Source organism: Myiozetetes cayanensis, unplaced genomic scaffold (genome assembly GCF_022539395.1).
Source record: "Myiozetetes cayanensis isolate MyiCay16 unplaced genomic scaffold, myiCay2020 scf6-25, whole genome shotgun sequence".
NCBI lineage: Eukaryota > Metazoa > Chordata > Aves > Passeriformes > Tyrannidae > Myiozetetes > Myiozetetes cayanensis.
Window position 1 is genome coordinate 12,984,676 of NW_026087853.1, and position 25,351 is coordinate 13,010,026.

The 25,351-nt window shown below is 38.0% G+C and overlaps 1 protein-coding gene across 5 annotated transcripts in view; it reads left to right on the forward strand.

Annotated features, from left to right (window-relative positions):
• Nucleotides 1-17,211, forward strand: part of DICER1 (dicer 1, ribonuclease III) — a 64,339-nt gene extending 47,128 nt beyond the window's left edge. For 4 of the 5 annotated variants that reach the window (XM_050336468.1, XM_050336465.1, XM_050336466.1 and 1 more), the window contains exons 23-29: nt 208-991; nt 2,365-2,520; nt 5,766-6,648; nt 8,670-8,938; nt 11,783-11,945; nt 12,039-12,114; nt 12,403-17,211. In XM_050336468.1, the coding sequence (XP_050192425.1) occupies nt 208-991; nt 2,365-2,520; nt 5,766-6,648; nt 8,670-8,938; nt 11,783-11,945; nt 12,039-12,114; nt 12,403-12,568 (2,497 nt within the window). In that variant the 3' untranslated portion in view covers nt 12,569-17,211. Of the gene's footprint in view, nt 1-207; nt 992-2,364; nt 2,521-5,765; nt 6,649-8,669; nt 8,939-11,782; nt 11,946-12,038; nt 12,115-12,402 lie in introns of those variants that run through there. The other variant, XM_050336469.1, reaches the window with a different exon arrangement.
• The last annotated feature ends 8,140 nt before the right edge of the window (nt 17,212-25,351 follow it).

Genomic DNA, 25,351 nt, shown 5'->3' on the forward strand with positions numbered 1-25,351 from the left:
AATTATAAAACTGATACCCTTTGCTTAACTCATGTCACTTTTCAGTGAAACATAGTTGAAAATTACTGATTTTGAGTGGTAAAGTTACATGCTGCAGTCACAGTTCTTTTCAGAAAGCTGTGACTCTTTTTAAACATATGTTTGCATGTAGAGTCTTCTTGTCTTGTGATAATTTTTTGTTAACGATCCCCATGTGTATCTTTACAGATATCCTAACTTGGACTTTGGATGGAAAAAATCTATTGACAGCAAATCCTTCATCTCTCTTCCTAACTCCTCAGTAGTAGAGAATGAAAATTACTGTAAGCACAGCACAATTGTAGTCCCTGAAAATGCTGCACATCAAGGTGCTAATAGAACCTCTTCTGCAGAAAACCATGACCAAATGTCTGTGAGTTACAGAACATTGCTCAATGAGTCACCCAGTAAACTCCAAATTGATGTCTCGGCAGAACTTGCAGCAATTAATGGTGTTTCTTATAATAAAAATCTTGCCAATGGCAATTGTGATTTAGTTAACAGAGACTTTTGCCAAGGAAATCAGCTGAATTACTGCAGGCAGGAAATACCTGTACAACCAACTACCTCATATCCCATTCAGAATTTATACAACAGTGAGAACCAGCCCAAGCCCAGCAATGAATGTACTCTACTGAGTAATAAATACCTTGATGGAAATGCTAACAGATCTACCTCAGATGGATGCCCCAAAATGGCAGTGACCACCAGTACTTCAAAAGCTAATAATCTTTCAAAAGACAGAGCAGAATCTGAAAAGAGCCCTTCCACTGGGTACTCCTCAAAAACTCTCGGTCCTAATCCTGGTCTCATTCTTCAAGCTTTGACTCTTTCAAATGCTAGTGATGGATTTAACCTGGAGCGGCTAGAAATGCTTGGTGATTCATTTTTAAAGCATGCCATCACTACATACTTGTTTTGCACTTACCCTGATGCTCACGAGGGACGGCTGTCATATATGAGAAGCAAAAAAGTGAGTAGTAACAATCCAGTGATACTATACCAAAAGCATACTGTAACAAGCTATGTATATGAAATTTTTGCCAGGAGATTGAATGGGGACAGGTTGATTTAATTGCACAGCTTTGCTGATTATACATCAAGTAGCATGCATATTAGGAATAAAAATACAGGACTATGGCCTTAATGTTGCTGTAACTGTGCTTGATTGAAACTGTTTCTGCAGTTCAGTTTAAAATCTAAACCAGCTAATTATGAACCTAAGAAAGGACAGGATTGTATAGAACTAAAAGTTTTGGGTTAGTGAGGGCATTTGGTGAATTGAACATTAGAACTGAATTGAGTAGAAACTCTTAACAGGAATGCTTGAAAGAAGCATTGAGTTAGCAACATAGAGCCTTAGGTTATACGTTTGCTTGGCCTTTCCTTTGTTTCCTCAGTAAGTTCCTTTCCTTGAAAATTTTTAGCATGATCTTACAGACACACTTGAGAAGGAAACAACAAAAAAATCTTACAAAACTGTTGCATCAAAACTTGTGAAAGTATTTTAAAGTAAATGTAAACGGTAGGGAGCAGAGTCTTCAGTTCTATGCCACTGGAATAAGCAATCGTGAGCTTTTGTCCATTTTTTTTCCCCACAGAATGTGATAACTTGAATTAAATTTGATTGTCCACCTCTAATAAAATGCACTTCTGTGGAAGTGAAATAAGTTGCACTGTTCAAGTAAAAGTGTGATTGAATATTAAAGTTCAAATTTCAAGATTCTAAAACATGGAAAGTGTGTTTGAAAGGAGAAAAAAAAGATCATAAGTTGATAGTTAAAAAGGGAAAGGAAGGAAGTATGTTTGTGTCTGTGGGAATGCATTTTTCCCTTCCCTTTAAAATATCTAAAATCATTTTAGAGGCTATTAAAATAACATCTGGATTATGACTTAATAAGGTTTGTTGTACAGAACTGTTTTAACACTTTCTACTGCCAAGGTTTAGGTCAGTGTACCCATAAATAATAATTTTTCATTCCGAGTCTAGTCTGAATGTTGATTATACTGGTAATTAATGACACTTGTACAGGTTCTATTTACTGTTATTTCAAAAGTAGCAGTAAGTTTGTTTTGCAATTAGACTTTAATCTCTTAGATTTCTTTAACTGAAATTGTCACACCTAATATGCTTGGCCTCAAAAAAATATGAAAAGCAAGATGTATATCTTGTTTTGAGTTGGCTGTACTGCGTTAGGAAAGCTTAACTCCCTATTGAGAACTAGAGAAAATGCATAATGGTACAAGATCTGGATTGACACATAAAATTGTTTTGTTCCTTTTTCATTTTAACCGATTTTAATGTAAATATATGTCCAGAGGTTTATGAGAATGTTTTTCTTGAAGGTCAGCAACTGTAACTTGTATCGCCTTGGAAAAAAGAAGGGACTGCCCAGTCGCATGGTGGTGTCGATTTTTGATCCCCCAGTCAATTGGCTTCCTCCTGGTTACATAGTAAACCAGGACAAGAGCAACACTGATAAGTGGGAGAAAGATGAAATGGTAAGACTTGATTTAACTAAGTTGAGAAGTAATTGTTCACATGTCTGTATCCTTTCACCCCTACCTTCTCCCTCCCCCCCACCCTAGATACTCTGCTGTGTTATCAGCCAAAAAAAAAGTAAATCTGTATCTCTTTTTTCCTTTCTAAAACTTCTCTGTAAGTTAGAAAAAATGAGAGGAAAACTAATTCTGAACCTGCAGTAAGGAAATTTATTGCACATCATCCAATAATGAGTGTAGATATTAACAGAGAAGCAGAGAAGAAAAACTTTCCTGCTTACAGTTAGCCTGCTCTTGGGAGTTTTTCTGAAGTTTGTTGGAAATTTTAAATGATAAAGTATTATCATCGCTGCTTTTGCTATATGTTTAGGCAGAACACTGTCTGCTTTTTAATAAATAATGAGTTCACCTTTATGGAATATATGAAAAGGAGTTGGTATTTTTCATAGTGCTGAGGCAGAATGAAGAGTAGAACTGGCTTAAGAAAATGTTCAGTCTTGATTGGTGGTAACTATGCTGTAGGTATGACTGACAGCTGCTTCTCGTCTGAAATACTGTGCTGGCTTAGACCCCCACTGTCTCATCACCAAAAGCTTCAGAAGGACAAGTCTTAATGAGAAAAGGTTCACATTATTTTCTGACTAACACATGACATGTTGAGAGTAGAAGTGGATGTTAAGAAATACCTGTGATCCGAGCAGTCACTAACGTGATCTTGAAGTGTTTGAGACTGGTTTTGGGATTCAGGGGAAGGAGGTGGAGAGACTTTTTTCTTTTTCCCCATTCTGAAGACCACACTCAGACTGTAGTACCACCAGAGGGCACATGAGAGGACTGTTAGATGGATGTGTCATGCAAATAAATGTTTATTGCAGAATAAAACAACCTGATTATTGTGGTTCTGTATTGTGCCAAGATTTCACTTCAGAGAGATTTCCTGCTATATCTTTCTGGCAAATGAGATAGTACATTTGGGACTGGAGTTAATTGTTGGTTTTTAAAAGGTTTCAGTTCACCTCAACTTTTCAGTGGCCTCTACCTTGTGAATAGTCACTGTTTATTTGTAAATAAAACACATGATTTCAGACCAAAATGTAGACAGTGATGCAACCAAGTAGTGGAGGGTTTTATGCCAGGTATTTGCTTTCTTGGATGTAAATTTTGTTCTCCATCCATGGGATGATGGTCTGTAACTGGAACTAGAGATCTCATATCATTATGATCAATTATTAATAAAACATCCTGAGTCAGATGTTAGTATTTTTAGTGTTATCAAGCTTCATCAAGGGAAAGGATCTTGGTTCATTTTATCAAATGACTGATTTCCAAAAAAGTATGAAAATAGCATTTACGTGTATTATTTAAGAAAAATTTCTTTCTTCTGGGGTTCACTGTTAATTTATTTTTTAAATGCTAATGATAAAAAAAGTCAACAATCAGAATTGCTTCCTGGCTTCTTTACCCACTGTTCATTCTCATCACTCAGAATTTTTTTATATTCAAGAAGCAATATACAGAGAATGTTAGGATAACTCATGTAGCTGTCCTGCTAATTAGAATTTTACTTTATGAGAATTGTGAATGAAATTATAGTAAAAATTTAAATTTCATAGTTTGTTGAATCTTTGCAAAAATAGATGCCGGAACTTGTTTTGGAGTGTCCATACAGACATGTCTCATTTAGAGAGTTATTTTTATTTTAGTGACAGATATGACAGGTGTTGTGTAACAAGAAAACTCAGCACTCACTCTTGTTGGGATTGGTTAAATTAATCTTACTTTAAGTATTATATTACAACAGGTATTCAAAATAACTGTCTTAAATTCAATTTCAGTTTCTCTTTCTGATCAATTTAAGTTACAGAAGTCCATGCTGTGTGCATGTGAGATGGGTAATTACAGCAGCAGAGATTCTTCCAGCAGAATGTCTAAACTAAGAACTTCTATAGCCACTTCTTTTTTCCCCTCCTCTTACTAAACTTAACTAAGCCTTCTCCATCCTGATGAGGAACACTGTGGTCTATTTGATCCTTAGATAGTTTTAAGTGCTGCCTAGTGCACCTTACAGCTGCTACCCCACCCACACCTCTAGATGGGTGTGCATTTTGCCCAGGGGAAACATTCCCAAAGGGTATCCCCATCTGGTTTGCAGATTTGCAGGATTTAGTGACGGAGCCCTACAATATGACATATGTAGGCTAAGGGCAGATGCAGGCGGTTTCACTTGATTCACAAAGTGTTGACTTTCAGTATGCAATCCAGAAAAGTGCTTTGAATCTGATCTTGCTCCTATCAAATTCAGTGGCAGAATCCCTGCAGGCATCAATGATGCTGTGTTGAGCCTGTGAGTAGTTCTTTTGATGTTAGAAAGACTACTCGTGCATTTAGCTAGTATGTTTAAGTGCTTTCCTGGATAGGGGCCATGGCAAATTGTAAAGCATTATATAACTCGGGTATATTTGTGTTCAGTTTATAATTTACATCAGTCCATACCAATTAGCTCAATATGAGCAGGGAAAAGACACAAGACTTCATTAGTTTTGCCATTATGGGTACATATGTAAATGTTAGAAAATTATTGACAACTTTGCCTTTTCGTTTATTAGTTAAGGCTATAAGAACAGCTTAGAAATAAATAAAAAAGACTGAATAAACCCCCCACTGAATGTGTTTTCCATTTGTGTGTCCCAAAACTGAGATTATCACGACTGTGAATACAGTAAACCCTACAAGTTCCTTATTTGCTGTAGAAGGATGTAGAAAGAACCTTCAAAATGACATTGATTCAACATTTGTAATAGACTTACTTAGCAGCTAGAGAGAAGGATGTACCCAGAACTCTTTCTTGTATTTCCCTAAAATTTGTTAGAATTTTCTTCTGTGTACTTTGGTGTGCAAGTGTATAATGTTTAGTGGATATAAAGCTTGTTGTATGTGCATCACATTCAAGTATAACCATGAGTTCCTGTGGAATGCAGCATGTGTTTTATGTAGAACACACACTATTATAGGTTGGTAATAAAGCATTTGTATTTCAGGGCAATTATTCTAGTCTCAGTTAATTAACACTAATTAATTGAGAATAATGTTAATTAAAGGTTGTATTGTGCTTCTGATCAGACAATGTAATTAGGAACATAAAAATTAGCCTTATTTTTAGCAGACACTTCTCAAATCCTAGAATAAAATCCTGAAATAAAACTGTCTCATTTCCCTCTTCATATATATTTTGTGTTCTTTCGTAGACAAAGGAAAACATGTTGGCTAATGGTAAACTTGATGATTATAATGATGATGAAGAGAATGAAGACCTAATGTGGAGGTCGCCCAAGGAAGAAACAGACTTTGAAGATGATTTTCTGGAGTATGATCAGGAGCATATCAAATTCATTGATAATATGTTAATGGGATCAGGGGCTTTTGTGAAGAAAATTTCACTCTCACACTTTTCAACCACTGATTCAAACTATGAATGGAAAGCACCCAAAAAGTCATCCCTGGGTAATGTTCAGTGTTCATCAGAGTTTGATGATTTTGACTATAGCTCTTGGGATGCTATGTGCTATCTGGATCCTAGCAAGGCTGTTGAAGAGGATGATTTCGTAGTGGGCTTCTGGAATCCCTCAGAAGAAAACTGTGGTGTTGATGCAGGAAAACAGTCGATCTCATATGACTTGCATACGGAGCAGTGTATTGCTGACAAGAGCATTGCAGACTGTGTGGAAGCCCTGCTGGGCTGCTATCTGACCAGCTGTGGTGAAAGAGCTGCTCAGCTTTTCCTGTGTTCCTTGGGGCTGAAGGTGCTCCCTGTAATTAAAAAGACTGATTGGGAAGGCACTTTATGTGCTACCAGAGAGAACTGTAACAGTGAGCAGAAAAATATTTCACCAAACTCTGTTTCTGCTTCTGTAGCTAATTCAGAGCCTTCTCTGTGTAAAGACCTGGAGTATGGCTGTTTGAAGATTCCACCGAGGTGTATGTTTGATCACCCAGATGCTGAAAAAACCCTAAATCACCTTATTTCTGGTTTTGAAAACTTTGAGAAGAAAATAAATTACAGTTTTAAGAACAAGGCTTACCTTCTTCAGGCATTTACTCATGCCTCGTACCATTATAATACCATTACTGGTAAGTTGTCTTAAAGAACCTGTATAGTTTTTCCCCATACTGTAAATGCAAGAGAAGTAGTATATGTTGTGCTCCCATATGTATTCTATTTTTAGACATCACATGTTACTTTAAGAAGCCAATAGTCTCTGAATATAAAATATTAGAAAATAGTATTTTGCCCAGTATTTAGAGGGGGATACTTGCTCAGTCTGTCCCCCAAACATTATTCATCTTTTGACTTGATGCAGACAGAATGTATTTACTCAAGACTCACCAAGTTCCAAGAAGGAACAGCATTTGTCACCAAAGCTGTATCACTAGCTGTATGAGTGGCATTAGGTCCTCATTTAACAGAAACAAGTTCTTGTAGAACTCTGGAAAGTTGTCATGTACTTCAGGAAATAGCAGTCATATTTAACAAATCTGTTCCATAATTGTATTCCAAGAATATTATACTTTGTCTGTACTTCTGAAGATTAATTGTAGACTATACAGTTTTTATGAGCTGAGTGATCTATAGGATTGCAGAATATGGAGACTTGCCTTTGAAGTTGTGAACTTGAAGGCTTAATTTAAATCTAGGCATTTTATTCAGTAAATATTTAAAGTCAAAGTTTGAAGTAATTGGCTAAATCTGGCTAAATATTAATTTCAGATTAACTGCATAATGTTTCTCTACATGATCTCATAGAAGATTTTACATAGAGAAATTTGTATTTCTATAATCTTTGATTGCATTTGCTTATACTTATTAATGTAATATTTGTTCATTCTAAAATGTTGCATATTTTCCTACAATGATACGCAATCAAAAACAAACCATAGCAAAATTCCAACCCTGTTTGTAGTGATTGGCAAATTCCTCTGCAGTCAGCAGTCTGAAATTTTTCTCCGTAGTGAATTGGTCCCTTATTCCAAGGAGTGAAAAAGCTCTCCTTTTAATTAAAGAAATAAGTCATTTTGAAATGTTACTACGTTGATGAACAGTTCTGACAAAACATTGAAATGTTCCTTTGGTTTTTCATTCTAGGTAATATTACCCACATATATACTTACTTTTTACAAATATTGCACAAAACCTTCATATGGAAGGTAGATGATTATTTATATGTATGTATATACACACAGACTAACAGAAACCTTGAGATGTAGTGACTACTTAAAATTATGTTGTTGGTAGCAGAAACTTTTGATTTCGTTCCTTATCTACCAAGTAAGATAACTGAATTGCTGTTACCTGTAACTTTTTTTCTTAAGGAGCATCTGGCATTTGAGATGTGGCAGTGTCTTAGGTTCAGCTGCTAAAAAAGCAACTTAGTACTAGCCACTTCACTCTCATGTCAACTTTATATAGTAGTTATGTCTTCCTTCCTTATCTACCTACTTATTCCTATTTGCATTCAGGAGGGTTTTTGCTTTTGTTTATGTTCTAAAAATAGATACTCATAGCTCTCTGTTCCCTTGGCCACTGTCCATTTTCAAAAAAGCAAAGGCTTGGCAATTTTAATTTCCAGTTCAAAAGAACTATTTGAAACAGGAATCTTTGTTGAAGGTTTCTAATGTGTGGCAAATTAGAAGAAAAATCTCTAATTTTATGTTCCCTCTGCTTTTAATATGTTGATTTTTGTATTAATTTTTTGAGTTTTAATTGTCAGCAGTTTTCAGATCAGCCTGCTAGTAGAATCTCTTGATTTTACTCTTTCTCAGCACAGTGTGATGATCTTGATTAAAAACATTAGTTGATTATAAGCACAAGTGTTTTGCTAACCTGGCAAAAATTAACATTTTGTTCAGAATTGGCTTTATTATTAGATATAACTTACGTTTTTCCCTGGTTTCTTCTTTTAGTAATTCATTAGCAATCTCTTTACATGCAAAGGTACCTGTTTTAAAAAACAGATTGTCTTCTCTGAGCATTGGTTAGCTTGTGGAATTTACATGGCAGCGTACCAAACCTCTTATCCAGAAAGTCCTGGAAAGAATGTGTGTGTTAAACTTAATTGTGGTGTTGTACATTCTTTTATTTCCAACGCTTTAAGATTGTTACCAGCGCTTAGAATTCCTGGGAGATGCAATTTTGGACTACCTCATAACCAAGCACCTTTATGAAGACCCACGGCAACACTCTCCAGGAGTTCTTACTGACCTACGATCTGCTCTAGTCAATAATACCATTTTTGCATCATTAGCTGTAAAGTATGACTACCACAAGTACTTCAAAGCTGTCTCTCCTGAACTGTTTCATGTTATTGATGACTTTGTGCAGTTTCAAATGGAAAAGAATGAAATGCAAGGAATGGATTCTGAGGTTAGTGGAAGCAAGAAGAAATGTGTTCGGTATCTGATTTGAAGCATGTCACTGGATTTCTTAGCGTGATGCACATTTTTGTAATGTTTTATGAACACAGCAGCCAAGAAACAGGCTCCCAGTAATAAAGGATGCAATATGGAAAGTAAAAGAGTCTTTTCAGAAAGTGTAAAATTAATTAGAACTTTCAGAAATTAATTAATTTTAAAGCAGTTTGCCTCTAGGCTTTTCTGTAACATGTGATTTTAGTCACTGTTTTGCTTTTGTTCTGTTAGAACAACATGGGACACACACACATACTTAGCTTGCTTGCTTCCTGAACTGATTGGAAGCACTGCTATAACATAAAATTGTAATGAAGGGTTGCTAAGTCACATAATGCTGACTCTGAGGTAGGATATCTGTGCAATACCATGATAAATAGTGCCTTGGCACAGTGCTGGGATTATTAAAGGTAGAGCACTGACAAGAGATTTCTGCTATTTTCTTCTGATGGTTTCTACTGGAGCACGTGTTACTGCACTGTACTCAAGTATGTTTGACGTGCTCCTAAAGGCTTCATATCTGTTAGCCAGGGAAACATTATATGCATCTTTCGAGTAAGCCACTTGAAAAATAGTTTCACTGAAGACTTGTAAACAAAGGTCATATCTTGTGCTATGCAGGAAAACTGATGATAATGAACCTCTATTTGCTGGGGAGCCCCTGGTGGTCTAGTGGTAAAGGCGCAGCGCTATCACTGCGGAGACCCGGCTTCGATTCCCGGTCAGGGCCACTCCCGGGCAGGTGGGGCTCGTTAGCCCTTAAAGGCAACCCACCTACGTCCTAAGGACCTCGCTGCCACCGTCCAAGCTCACTTGGCCCCGGCAGATGAACCTTAGGATTAAAGGGTGGGCTCAGTTCCGCGCACACTGTGTCTCACCTAAAAAATCCAATGCGCAGGCTGGAAGGTGGAAAGACCTTCCCCGGATCTTCACTCGTGAAGACTGGCCATTATTTATTATTATTTGCTGGAGAATGTACTAAAACTAATTGATTTATATAAGCTACTTAGAAAATACAAGAGCAAAGGCCTTGTGGATCAAATTCAAATCAAGATCTGGAAGAGATGGACTTAATCTTTTCTTCAAAAGTGTATCTTGTAGATATCCATAATAGTTTGTCTTCTGAAACACTGACCAATCTCTTAAAAAATACTCTTGTCTGAGAATACTCCAGAACTAAGTTAGCATTTACTCCAGCAATGCTCAAGTACTTTACTTTTAGTAATTTTTTTTTTTCTGATAGACAATTTAAAAGCTTAATTCATTAAACATTGACTAAAAAATTTGTCACTGAAATTTGGATAATGTACATTAGGGGATCAAACTGTTACTTGTCTTATTTTCTACACAGTATGAGTGGAAAGGCTAAGAACTTATTTTAAGAGCTCACAGTAGTGATTTTTAGCTTTATTGCTTAGTTTTTGCTAGTATGCAAAAAAATTGTCTAGAAACTTGCACCAAAGTTGCAACCAAATTGTGTGATAGCTGTTTCAAATAAAATCCTTGTTTCACTCTCCCTATGCCTGCTCCCTATCTTGGTCTGGCACTGAATTACTGAAACTCTTATTTCATGAGTTAATGCAAGACTCTTTGTTTCTACAGTTCATGCCAGCTAGAGTGGTTTCCATGTGTGTCTCCACATCATCTGCTTTTCTTATTTTCAGATCTCACTCCTCAAACATCTGTTGTCCCTTGCCTTATAGCTCTTAGTTTCTCTCTCCTTCTGTTATTTCAGTGTAATTCAAAAGTGTTACAGTTTGCTCTTGGAATGAAATACACTATTCAAAACAGTTGAATTTATTTTTTAACATCAAAATTCCCATTTGGACTGTTGTATGCATCAGATCTGACTACTTGCTTGATTTATTTTAGGTAGAAATACTGGGTGGAACATGTTTATGAAGTATTATGGTCACTCTTAAGAGGACTGAATCAGATTTTAAACCCCAAATAGCGACCTAATGGAGTGAGAGGGTAGCTGCTGGGGGAACTGACTGACAGAAATGTACTTCTCTTTAGATAGAGGAGCATAACAAAAACTTTGCTTTCAGATTACTTTGTTTGTAGTTAGGTGAGTGTATATTACATGTTTTTGAGGTATTTTAGTAAAGGATTAGATTAGCTCAGGACCTTTAAGAAATACACTGAATGTTTAGTTTTACTAATGAGAATAGACGTGTCTTAAATTGATAGTATAGAAGAAAACCCTGTCTGCTACATTTAAATAGCTGTGTGCCTGTTAGCTCAGTCTGGTGTTGCTGGTTTTCAGTTATTAATGGCTTATTTTAGTGGTGTTTGTTTCATACTTGTCTTCAGGGGTAAATAAGGTAAGGAAAGGTACATGCAGCTTTCATCCAGAGATTGGACTTAGAGATTTTAATAGTCTTTTTTTTTGGAGATGTATAATGTGTGAACTCCTCCTTTGTTAGGAGTAGATTTCTAATATTAACTGATGGAGCAGAGTCTGTTTCTTATTGGAAAAAAACAGACCCATGGTGAAAGCCTACCAAATTATTCTCAGAGCATAAAAGTCCTCTGTATACAATGCTGTTTGGGACTTTTTTTTTCCACATTTGAAAAATGATATATCTAGCACCTTGGTTTCATTGGGGAGTAAAAGAACAATTTCACTGTAGAAAGTTGTCAGTCAAAAACAAAGGAAGCAGCACAGGATATAGGATTCAAGAGCGCTTACATTTCTGAAGATCTTTGTTTTACTGTAAGTAAAACAATTGTTTCTCTCTTTTCCCCTCTCCTTCTCTCTCCCTTCCCACCCTTGTCTTTTTTTAATTGCAAACAGCTCAGAAGATCGGAAGAAGATGAAGAAAAAGAGGAAGACATTGAAGTACCAAAGGCCATGGGGGATATATTTGAGTCCCTTGCTGGTGCCATTTATATGGATAGTGGAATGTCTTTGGAAATGGTTTGGCAAGTGTACTATCCAATGATGAGGCCATTAATAGGTATTACCAGCTTTCAAAAAAATATTAATTCCTAAGTGCCATCTGCTACAAAAAGAGCAAAGCTAATTTTTTTCCACCTTTTTTTCCAAATAGAAAAATTTTCTGCTAATGTGCCCCGTTCCCCGGTGCGAGAGCTGCTGGAGATGGAGCCAGAGACAGCCAAATTTAGGTAAGGATATACTTCCTTTGTTACACACTGACAGAAGATGTTTCTAAGCTGTGCTTCATAAGCTACTGGGAATTTTTGAATGTCAATTAAGTACATGTAATTTCTTTTGCATCTAACATGATAATTGTGTTCACTGATTGTTTTTTTTTCCTTGCATAGCTTTTTGAGAAATGTAGTGATTTCTGTTTAACTTTACTGCTTTAACTTCTGTAGAAAAGAGAATGTAGGTCTCTTATTTCATGTTAACTTGCCGTAGGCAGTAAGTAATTCTTGTGTATATTTTTGCAGTCCTGCAGAAAGAACTTACGATGGAAAGGTCAGAGTTACAGTGGAAGTTGTAGGAAAGGGAAAGTTTAAAGGTGTTGGCAGAAGCTACAGGATTGCCAAATCTGCAGCTGCAAGAAGAGCACTACGAAGCCTCAAAGCAAATCAACCTCAGGTCCCAAACAGCTGAGACTCCTCTTAAAAATAAATGAAATGGGGAAAAAAAAATCACATACAATTAAAGCAAATTTTAAAAAGTGTTGATGTTGAGAGGAACAAATTGGAAGACAGAATTTAAAGTTTGATAACAGAATAGATAACAAAACATTTAACGTGTATAAAATTTTGGAACTAATTGTAGTTATAGTTTTTTGCGCAAACACAATCTTGTCTTCTTTCCTCACTTCTGCTTTGTTTAATCACGAGAGTGCTTTAATGATGACATTTAGCAAGTGTTCAGAATAATTGTTGTCAGGTCTTTTTGATTTATTTTTATTGTCAGTACAGCTTTGCTTAGTGTTAGAAGGCGGGGGAGCTTATGCCTAATGCAGTTGCTAGATTTATATATAGTAATCTTGAAATTCTTCAATCTGTGCACTAGTGCCAGTCATAAAGCAGTTGATAAACTGTACTGGATGATTGGGTATAAGAAAGATTAAGTGTGCCAGTATTCTCCTTTTTATTTTCCTTTTTTTTTTTTTTTTTCCTCTACATGTCATCTTTTTACATTAAGATGGCATTCCCAATCATTATTGCACTTATTTGTTAGGGACAGATTTTAATTGAAATGGCTGGCATACTGGTAGAGTGAAACTTCAGTTTCCTTATGCCACACAGTCTTGCATAAAAAAAGGTTCTTGCCTTAAAAATAAATAAACCCTCATTAATAATCTTTATTTTCTGATCTCTTTTGGAACAAACTGTTTTACATTCCCTTCATTTTGTTATGCATTTTACAATAATACAGCTCTATATTTACAGTACAACTCATTACTATAGCTGTGACTTATTACAGGATTATAATAGAAATTATATTCATATATATGTAATTAGGTTATTTTTAACAATTCTGAGGAGGTGGTTAGTCTACAGTTTTTTTTATACCATAAACAAAATATGGTCTTTGGCTAAAATTCCAGTTTTACACAAACCTGCAAGCTAGATAGTTCCAATACTGGAAACAGCAACGAATAATTGCACAGTGCAAACTGTCACTAACAAAATAACCTTAGACATATCACACCTAAGATATGCTGCAGATTTTATAGTCAATTGGTTACGTATTTAACAAACAGAGCACCTTTACACTTAGAGATATTTCCACGTAAATTTCTTACTGTACTTTTCAGAGTTGCATGCATATTTCATCTACCAAAGCTGTGCTGTTAAATAACATGAAAGTTGATGTTTGAGATATAACTGCCGTACTTTTGATACATCTGTGATTTAGGTCCTTAATTTAGAGAAACTAGCTCATTGGTGTTTTGGTCTACCGGGAGTATGGGGGGGAAATCATACTTTTATTTTTTAGGCTTTGCCTATACTTCTTTAATTAGATTTTTGTAGGCACTCTTCACTTAAATACCTCAGTTCTTTTTTTTCTTTTCTTTTCCTTTTTTGTTTTTTGCATGCATTGTTTTTTTCTGTTTTGGTGCTATGTTTATATATTATGCTTGAAATTTTAATTTTTTGCACTGTAACTATAATACCTCTTAATTTACCTTTTAAAAAAGCTGTGGGTCTCTTATTCCCACCAGTATCAGTAGAGGTTTGCTGCAATTTTGCCCTGTTAATTATGCTTGAAGTTTGAGAAAGCAGAGCAAGGTGTTTTAACGTTTTCCAGCACAATAGTTTGAACTTGATGCTGTGTCTTATGTATTAAATTACAAATAAATACTGTATTTCCTGCTTTTAAACCATATTCCTTTCCTCACAAATGCACACTAAAACAAAACAAAAACTGTCAGCTCTTGCTTTCTTAACAAAAAAATAAAATAAATGCCTTAGTGACAAGGGGCAGACATTAAGCTTTTCTGAAATACAGTTTTCAAAAGTTCATATATTTTCTATCTCAGTAATTTTTCATTCTGTGACAAGGACCATTCTTGTATTTGAAAGTGGTTTGTTTTAGTAGTCAGACCAAGAATTAAAATTACTAGCTTATAAAAAATTCTAGCATTTGTTTGGTACTTCAGTCATGAAAATATAACAAGGAGGTATAAGACCAGCAAGTGTAAGTGATATAGACCAATCAAAACATGCAGTCTAAATTTTCAAATGCAAATTGTTTTGTGCTAGCTGTTTAATTTTTTTGTTTTTAAAGTCACTGATTTAAGCTGTAGCTCTCTTTCTGGTAGAACTGAAGTTTCGTAGAGAAAATACATGATTAGTGATGGTAACAGTTCTGTGTTTCTGGCCAGACATCAATCACCAGATAAAATCAGACCATCTAGAAAGTCTTAAGTAGTTTTAATTGCATTATGAACAACTAAAATTTAGGTTAGTCTTTGAACACCTAAAGTTTCTTACTGATTGTTATAAGGTTGTAGATTCTCAGGGGTTTCAGGTAATTGTTAGCAAAGTGCTTACAGAGTGTTTGGATGCAAAGAAAATTAACTGAACTTACTCTGTGTTTCAGAATAGTTTAATGATCACTTTGTTACTAGATAAAGCTTATGAATTGGAAATCTGAAATGTGTAGTGGCTGACTATAAAGTAGTTTCTGCTGCTGATGCGTTTTTAAATGCGTTTTAAATGCCGCAATTTTTTCCAGTGTGACCTCATTGAAATATTTTTTATCCTTTTGAGACAGAAAATCCACATTAGTTTCCATGTTATGCATCTGTGTGTTTTACCCTACAGTTGATATGATTTTGATACTGGACAGAGTATGCTATTAAAGACCTAAATCTGATCATTTGAAGGTTGGGGTAGAAGTCACTTGACATGCTATAAGCACAAGTGTAAGTGGACTGTTGCAGCCCATCTTCAAAAGCAACCACACAGGCTCATCATAAATAGTGTGGGGGTTAATTGGCATGAACCTTGTTTTTTTTAATCTAAGTCCTGTTATACTGTACTTTAAACAGTCCTCCTAACTATGCTGCGTTTTTATTTTTATGGCTTTTTTTTGCGCTGTTCTGTTCATGTAGCACAAATAAGCATTGCACTTGGTACCATGCTTTACCTCATTTCAAGGAAAAAATGCTTAACAGAGAGGAAAAATGTGGTTTGGCCTTGCTGCTGTTCTGATTTACTGAATTTGAAAAAGATAGTTTTAATGCCTGCAATGTGTCATTTACTTGCACAACTTAAATAGGTCATTTGTAACGTCTGTGGCATTTTTACTGTATGTGGAAAAATACAACAAAGATGTGTAACAACTCTTGATTGTATTTTAAAGCTATTATTTTTCTACTGCATCATTTTACTGTTATGTGAAGTAATTAAAATTAGAATGACCTCTGACTGACACTCCAGTAATTATCTCTGAACAAACCAACATATTACATGTATAATGTCGTTTTTGGGAAAAGACAGCCCCTAGTACATTGGTCAACCTCAACTAAATCTGTGCTCAGTCTGAATATTGAGTGCCCAGTAGTGACTTCTGAAGTGTTTGTTCAGCTTGATGCTGCTAAAGTCCATACAGAAAAAAAGCCTACTATTTTTAAGTCTCAGTGGTATGTTGTGACTGATGAGTACAGAACTTGGGCAAGAACCGGTTTCGGTGCTGGGGAGGAATATAATAGTGGCCCAGGGGTGAGGCACTGGATCCTCAGCTGGTGGAAATTGATGTGGTGTCATTTTAATCCATGGAACTGCATTCTTTCACACACCTGAAGATCTTGTGCTTGCATGTATGTTGCAGAGTTTGGGTTTTCCTCCCTGTAAGCAAATACAGAACCATTAACTGGAAAATGTGGTTTTTTATGTTACTGCATATGACATAACATATGCTACATACTCTATGCATTTATCTGTATAGATAGTGAAATCTTTTTATCCCAGTCACAGCAGCACAAATGACAAATGGCATCGTGGTCTGCTGTGATACTGCACTTGCCTCTGCCTGACAGTATTCTGCGTTCATGTGTTCGATGGGTTCTCCATGAAATCATTCTCGTGGAAATCTCTGTATTTATTACATGAGAGAAGCAAAAAGCATTTTGATTTTTGGTACTTAATTACTGACATTGATCCTTTTCCAATGGCTCTAATTTTCAAGAATTTAATTTCTTTACTTTCCTATTAGGTTTTAAACTTAAAACACTACAGTTCATGACCATGAAATGTAATCTAAATATCAACTGTAAATCTGAATTATGTTAGTAAATATCTAGAGGTCATTGTAGTATACTCCACTAGCAGTTAAAATTAATTTCTGTCAAAACTAACTACTTTATTTCTTAAAAATAAATTTTATCCAATAAAGTCCTTGGGTTTTTTCCCCTCTTTTATTTGAAGGGCAACCACAGACTACTTTAATTGCTTTGTAGATGCACTCAGAATTTACTGCAGCAGCAAGTTGGAGAGAAAAACATTTGTGAACAATAATTGGAAATTGCAGGCATTTTTATTGTAAATAGTTTGACTGAAAAGATGGTTAAAATCAAGTAGAATGAATAACAAATATAATTTGATGGACAATAAAATATTTACCATCACATGCTGCAGCTGTCTTTAAGGGACATAAAATGTAATTCATTCATACTGTAATCATGCTGCAGAAGTTTGCAATCTGCACCTTATGGATCACAATTACCTTTAATAGTTTTTTGTAATAATTGTAGCTGAGTATATCTCCAATAAAGTTATGGTCTGTTCACCTTGTATTGTCGTTTTGCTTTTGTTTTTAATTCCTCTTAATCTCTCCATAAATCTTCTAGAGTTTACAAAAAAATTGCTTTTCAGTCTAAATAAAAAGAAATTGTGGAAACATTTGTGAAAACAATATTTCTTGACCTTGCTTAAAGACAAGTCTTGCTTGTCTCCTTTCTCTGATGGATGAACTGTCTTCGTAGCTATGTGAAGACTCTTAAGGGACACTTAGGTTAAAAATGATGGTGTATGTGGTACGATTTGATCTCTGTGTTGACCATTCTACCTGCAGAATGTCTGTGGGAGCTGGGAGGCCCCAGAGCACAAGGGTTCAGTAACACAGGTTTGCACAATCAGCATATGTTTTAAGAATAACATGTCCATATTAGCTAATAGTTTCAACATTAATAACATCGATTTTAATTATTTTTTTGTTTTCCGTTAGTATTTCACTTACCCTGAATATTGAAAGTGTGTTTTTAGAGTTCTGACTGGCACATAAGTGTCATGTGTCTGTGGAGACAAGGCAGACCTGCCAGACAAAGATCAGGAGTTTTCCTTTCTGAAAACTTCACAGTGCAGCAGTCAGTAGCTTGGCATCTGCTGTGGTTAACTGTTACTACACATTTTGCCTTAGGTTATAAAGAACAGTTTGCTGAGCTGCTGGTGGGCATAGTGATACCTTTTGCTGGGACTTTGAGGAGTGCTCTTTAAGGGTAAGGCCCTTTAGGCTCCAGCATATAGGCTAGTAAGTCATAGTATGGAATGACAACACAGCCCCCATCCCCCCAGTTCTATCCAGTGAGTCAGATCAGAAAACTTTCTTTCCCCAAATTTTCTGCAGGCAAATAGGTCTGAAAATAATAATGAAAATTAGTTGAAGATGCCATTATATCCTGTTCATTGTAGTGAAATGAGATAAGGCATGGCCATCTCAACTCCAGTGCAAGGAAGTGGTCCATCCCTTGCTGGGTAGTACTGTGAAGCAGCCAGAGCTCCCCAGAACATCAGTGTCAAATCAGTAAAGGTTCTGCTTCAAGGGCAGGTGACCACACTTTCTGCCAGTGTGGGAGCATCACCTCCTTACTGTAGATTTTGAGTACAGCTTAATAGTAATGGTGTTCAAGCTGTATAGTGTAAAATATCCTTTTTTTAATTTAGGAATGTAGCAATGACTGAGTTCTTCCTAACCCCTAAGGAACCATCAGGTTTGACTTAAAAAGAGGAATAATAAACTTTAAGGCTATAACATCAAGATACAAGTTTTCAGGATAGCTGCCTTTAATCCTTCTGACAAACCTCAGTGTTCACCCTATAGGAACTGTCTATCTAAGGAAGAGTCTACAGGTTACTGGTTTCTCATCTCCTTATTACAAGAATGTGTTCCATAATTGTGTCAATAGAGCTAAGATGTGTTTAGCTAAAATGTTTAGCTGCTGTTCTTCTTAAGTTAAACTATACAGAAAAAGGAGTTTGAGAAGTGAAGAGAATAAACTTTTGAATATGCTTGCCCTGAAAAGAGGTAGTAACAAAGTTAGTCAGAACTTCAGGTCCAGAAACAGGAGCAGGGTTGGTGCTTGTCTGGACTTTCCTTAATACTACTGCTGGAGTCCAGGTGCAGGATCTATTCCTTAGAGGAAATCTCCATGTCAGTGGACACAGGCAGTACTGACATGTAAGCAGGTTTTATTTTCCTCGTGGCTACGATTAGGTCTTTCCTATTGTAGAATGTGAACAATAAATTCATTTTGATAAGCAAAATAACCAAGGACCTTCCCAGTTTTATGGAAACAGTATCATTTACTTCACTTCTTAAGCATCTCCACTTACCTGACACTATTTTTTCAGCATTAATTTTTATGTACATTTTATTGGAAGTCTCATGCTAACTTTTGAATTGAAGCAATTTTCTTCTGGTAACTTGAAAATTTCCTGTAGTTTTGAGTTCCTGTCCAGCTCTCACTGAAGTCACTGGGAAGACATCCATTTGGGCTCTGTAGCTTGTGTGCATTCGAACTTCACACATAAGTCCTTCAGACATTAGTGTAAATTCCAGTCAAGCAAAAAGTGAGAAACAGTGATGTGCAAAGGCAGTCTCTACTGTTTTCCTGTTTTTTCAGGCGCTTAAATAAAGTGAGTCACATTCACCAACTGCCTACTTCTGAGATAACCCACCTACTGCAGTGAATATCCAACTGCTTGCTCTGTTTTCTTTTTGGGCAAAATTTAGAGGGGAGGAACAAGGGCAGTCTTTGTCAGGGCTTTTATTGGCATCTAGGATGCTTCAGCTGACTACAAGACAGACACTGAGGTGCTGGAGCGTGTCCAGAGAAGGGCAACAGGGCTGGTAAAGGGTCTGGAGCACAAGTCTTACGAGGAGCAGCTGAGGGGCATTCAGCCTGGAGAAAAGGAGGCTCAGGGAGGACCTCATTGCTCTCTACAGCTTCCTGAAGTGGTTGTTGCTAGGTGGGGGGTCGATCTCTCAAGTAACAAGTGAACCCGAGTAGAAGAAATGGCCTTCAGTTGTGCAAGAGGAAGCTTAGATAGGATCTTAGCAAGAATTTCTTTACTGAAAGAGCAGTCACGCGTTGGAACAGGCTGCTCAGGGAAGTGGTGGGATCACCATCCCTGGAAGTTTTCAGAAGGCATGTGGATATGGCAGTTGGGGATGTGGTGGTGCTGGTTTAATGGTTGGACTCGATGTTAGAGGTCTTTTCCAACCTAAACTCCAAGATTCAATGACGGTTCTACTTCAGGTATGCACTCTGCAGACAGCAGGACCTGGGCTAACTCCCACCATTTCTGTGCTGTCGGTGGAGCCACATCAGTAGCTGCAGGGCACCATTTGGTTTTCCCGCCCTTAGATCATCCTTTCAGAATGAGGTGAGTTGAATGAGGAAGAGGCCCATTCCTCCCCAACCTGAGGCTTGCACTCAGCTGATGACATGGATCCCACATGAGATCCCACATGGTAGCCTGAAGCTGGAAATGTTCTTCCAGGGAAAATGATGGAACAAGCAGAAAAGGAGATTTCATCAGGCTGCAGAATGGCAAGGGAATCACAGTTATTGCAGAGACACTCATCTCTTGCCAAAGTGAGGATGATCCCCTCTACTGCCACTTGACCTGGAGCAGGAGAGTATGAACTCTGCAGCTGTTCAGCATTTGTGATAAACTGGTGCCAAGTTGTGGACTTCATTTACCTAACTGAAGCACTGAGTTCCATGGGGGCACAGCAGGATCACCAGTCCAGTCCTCAATTATATATTCTTTTAAAAAAGCAGTTTTACTTAAGTACTTGAATGGCACCTTGGCATCAGTTTTAGGGTAAGGTTTTTAACTTGACTTAGTTTCTTATTTATACAGCAATATAGAGACAGGAGCAGCACTATGGTTGTACGCATTACCATCATTAGCAAAAAGGGCAGTGAACACAGGTCTTGTTGAGCACAAACATCTGCTTCCATGTTTTTATACTGCAGCCACTTAAATCAGTAATTTTTGCTATTGTGTATTCATTCTCCAGTCACCTGACTTTAGACAAGACCAAAGTGTCTGAACAAAACCCGCCCTGAATCCATTAGAGCCTCAGTAGCTTGATAGTTAGGATTACAGAGTCATACAATGGCTTGGAATGAAAGGGATCTTAAAAGATCATCTAGTTCCACCCTGTCCCACAATGGTCAGGGACACCTTCCACTAGAACAGGTTGCTCAGAGCTCCATCCAGACTCACCTTCAACACTGCTGGGAAAGGGAGTTCCACAGCTTCTCTGCCTGTTTTAAGATCTGCCCTATTCTCATACAACTATAGCAATTAATAATATTTTGCAGCACCAATTTTAAGGTAAGAAATTATTGCTTTCAGGGTGATTCTAGCTAGAATAGCGGGGTATTATGTTCCTGCCAGCAACACTCATCACCTTTTTCCCAGCTTTACACAGTAGATGTGCTCCAGGCAAAAGAGATCTCATTGTACAAACAAGCATGGCATAGGCAGCTGTACTCTCTGTCTGGCCAACTGGTTGCTGTGCAGAGCTGTGCCAGCAAAAACCTCGCTTAAAACAAGGGCAAAAGTTCCTGGGACACTGTCTGAACAATGGTGTTGAAATTGCCGGTGGTGGAGATGGGAAGTGATCTGTGGAAGATTTAGGAACCATTTTTTGCTGGACCAAATGCCTTTGTTGGGCTTTAAAAAGTTGCTCTATCTGTGGAATCTGTGAGCCAGAAGGGTTCCTGCATGGAGCGCTGAGCGCTGCCGGCCATGGAGGGCTGAATTCCCAAAGAGTGCCACCCCTCCTCAGCAGGTACAGCAAGGCACAGGAGAAGGGCAAGTCAGATCTTCCCCATCCACTTTGCAGGGCTGAATCAAACACACATCCTTGTGCATGCACATTGCAAGGGAACTCCTTATTTTACTTAAAGTTGCAAGCCGTTGGATTAGTGTAAAATAATCATACAGCAACCTCTGTGCAAAGTTCCTTGTAGTGTTGCTGTATTGGCAGGTTAGCTAAGGTGAAGGGTTACTCAATGCAGCAGCTAAATAAACGCAGCAGAGCCTTATGGCATATGGGCTGTAGGAACTAAAGTAGACGTGAGTACACAGTCTATGCTAGATGTATAGCAGCTGCTTTTTGTATAGGATATGGTGCGTTGATGTGTGTCCGGAAATCCAAGAAACTGCAGTGGCTGAGGCAAGGAGTGATGGGGGACCTGCATAAACACCTGAAATCTATCAACAAATAGAGAAAGTTGTAGACTGGAAATATTTTGGAAGAAATGCCAAGATTCAGAGACACTTCAAATATACAGAGGAAAGGGAACAGACCTGGGCAATCCAGCACATAAATCAGCTTCCCAGAAAGGGGTGAACATCGCGAGGGAGGGCTGGGCACTGGTGGAAACAGGCAGAACCAGAGTTTGCACATTCGAACATCAAATTTTAAGGTGGCAGTGGGACTTGAGGAAGGGACAGGGAAGAAGAGACCAATAGAAGCAGAGCCTTGCAAGAAGCAGAGGTTGACCTTGGCCACTGGGTACTGCAGAAACCACTGAGGAGTTTTTGCCTCTTCCAACAAACTGTAGCTTTAAGTATCCCTGAACTTAGTCCTCTGATGCCTAAAACAAATCATGAAGAGTTTGTGACTCTGAACTGTGAGGGCTCCATGTCTTAACTGCAGTAGTGAGAGCTCTGCCTTGCATCCAAAGCAAGTTTGTGGTGACAAGAGCCATGGTCTGTTCACTGTGCCAACAGTAAAGGTACTGCTGCTGAGCCAGCCACACCACAGGCAGCAGGCATGGTAGAGTTGTGTTTTGTAGGTGGGAAACTGGTTTTGCTGTTAGAGGTAAGACTGTAGTTGTGGCCTTCTGACATCACTCAGCTTAAAATCCCCTCCTGTTTTTCATCTTGTCATGATTGCTTACACTTCCTCAACCCCACACTGGAGCTACACTTCCTCATCCCCACATTGGCATGACCTTCTGTCTTTTTTGAAAAAACATCTCTGCCCTGAGTCTTCACCAGGATATGTCTCAAACTGAAGAGAAGCAGGTTATATTGGTTCTCTGGTCTCAGTCTAATAGGCAGGAGTAAGCCCATTGGTGGCAATTTTCAGAGGACAGTTTTAAGCTTTTGACTGATTTCCTTGTAAAGCTAAATCTAACCTAATGTTCAGAAGTTGATTCCTTGCCGTGATCAAAGAGGTTCTGAAAAAGTCCTGGATGAGACCAGGCTGAAGAGATTCAGGGCTGACATGAAGGCACAGGAGACTACTTTGGCAATTATAGCAAGTATGAGGAAGCAGATGAAGCTGCAATTGGAGTCAACTGAGGAGCACAGACATTTTTCAGTGGTATAGGTAAAATCAGTCTTTGACAGCCAAATTCTGATTGGGTCAATGACCTAACAAAAATACCTGCATCTGCCTGATTTTTTCTAATATTGCATTATTTTTGTACAATTTCACCCAGTTGCCCACCACAGAGGTATATAGTCAGTGGGCTCCCATTTTCTTGGAAACACAGCTGGGGTTATCTTTGGGGAGTCTGGGCAATGCAGTGTGGTGATACTGGAGAGAGGGCCTTCAAGCCTTCAGCTCAACTCTCAGCAGCTGCACCATGGGGAGGCTCATCCCCTTCTGTGACCCACTCACTGCCTGAGGGTGGGAGCTGAAGGCTGCAGGCTGGCCCGGCAGTCAGGACTGCTCACCAGTGATGGTTAGGGCAGGAATGCTCTGAATTGTGCTGTGTTCTGCCACAGCTGCCTATGCACCTCCCTCATCTGCAACTGTGATTATGCCTTTTATACGATGCTCCTGAGACTTTGGTATAAGTTTCTCTGCTCCCCGTCCCCAGCCATGTCTCTTGGCTGTCAGTGTTTATAATGGCTGTGCACAATTCCTCTCCTCCCCTAACCCTCACTCCACCCCAGAGGCAGCTGTATTTCCACAGTGAATGAAGCAATTCCTGTATGTATGATTTTAAAGTGCTTTGGGACCCTTTGGGAGAGAAGGTGCAATTGTACAAGAACAAGATATTATTAAAACAGGAATCTGTGTAATAGGTGATAAATTATGATACTGTATGTTTAATATAATATGACGGTTGTAAATCCAGTGAATTACCATTGGTATTTGCTGTGCAGTGTGTTTATGAATTGTTTGGGCAGGTGTTTTTCAAGTCCCAGTTTTTCACACAAAATATGAATTATAGGACAGTTTAATAATATTCCTTACTAGACTCCAATATGCCACAATTAACTGCAGAAGTATTATCACTTGGTGGCTGAGCTTGGTTGCTGATTAAGTTCATGTATAAGAAGGTAAATGAAAAAAGCAGCAGAGAGAAAAGAGACCTGCAAAACTTAACCTTTAGGTCTGCCTTTGATCTCTTACAAGCAAATATCTTTTAAAGCTGCAGAAATCAATATTTTTGGTATTGTTCAACTGTATTTTACATGTGCTTCCACACAGCTTAGGAGCAGTCTATTTTGATTGCAATAATGAAATAGTTCTCTAAAAGTTTATATTCAGTAGTTACACTATTTATATATATTGATGTGAAGGAATATCTGTACTGCACATGTTATGTGAATGAAACCTTGTTGTATAGCTTTTAAATCAAATCCAAAATAATGTCATTCAGGATTACATACGGCCAGAATTTCTTATTTTTATTTTTTACTGACTTCCACATAAAAAAGACTTATAAAAAAATTTTTCCTGTCTATGAAGAAAAAGTGCTGTATTTCACTCTTCCATCTGCTTTTGCACTGTGAGCTAAATCTCATCCTGAGCTGATATTACACCAAGCAGCACAGTAGTAAACTACGGAGAGGTAGGGCTGAGGAGAGATTTAACCTTAGAGACTGAAGAACATCTTCTCCATCATGATAGGATTTTGTGAGTGTAAACCAGGTTGTCATTAGTTTTATGAAAACCTTTTGCTGGTGTTCTTTGGAGTGTGGAGTCCTTTGCTTGCCAATAGGTGTTTGCAGCTCTGGAGGAGCTGACATGCCTTACACACTTTCATAGCCATTGCTGGCACCTTCCAGATGAGCAAAGCTTGTGGCCAGGTCTTGGAGGTGCTATGGTCCCACTGCTCCAGTTGATGTCCAAGGCGGCTGAGGGTCCTGGTCATCGCTGCACACCTCTCCAAGTCCTGTCCCACCATGGCTCATGCCTTTCTGAGCACCTGGGAGCTCAGCACCACTGGGATCAGGCCCATCATTGAGTGTCAGTGGATCTCACCAGCACGACGCTACAAGCTGGTAGCTGGGATGGAGTCTTACTTAAATATTTTCTTTCCCCTTGACTGGCACAAGGAAGGCGCCTGCAGCCCGATCCCCTCCCCACACCATGCCTTGTGTATGTGTAAAAGCTGCCCTTGGCCCCAGATGATATGTTTGCATTTCATAATTAATGCTGAACTCGAGGCAGATACGAAAGGACGATTTTTTAAACAGATGTTGCAGGTCACTTGTAAGTTATTTGTCAAATAAGTTTCAGAGCGCAAGCCGCTGCTTTTGCCGTTGTAACCAAAGGCGTATTCTGTTCAGCAGCAGTAATTACAAAGCCAGGGCAACGCAGGGAAAATTCATCTTATTTAAAAGTGTTTTAGTGTCACCAAACAGCTTGCTATGCTATTAGGCAAGC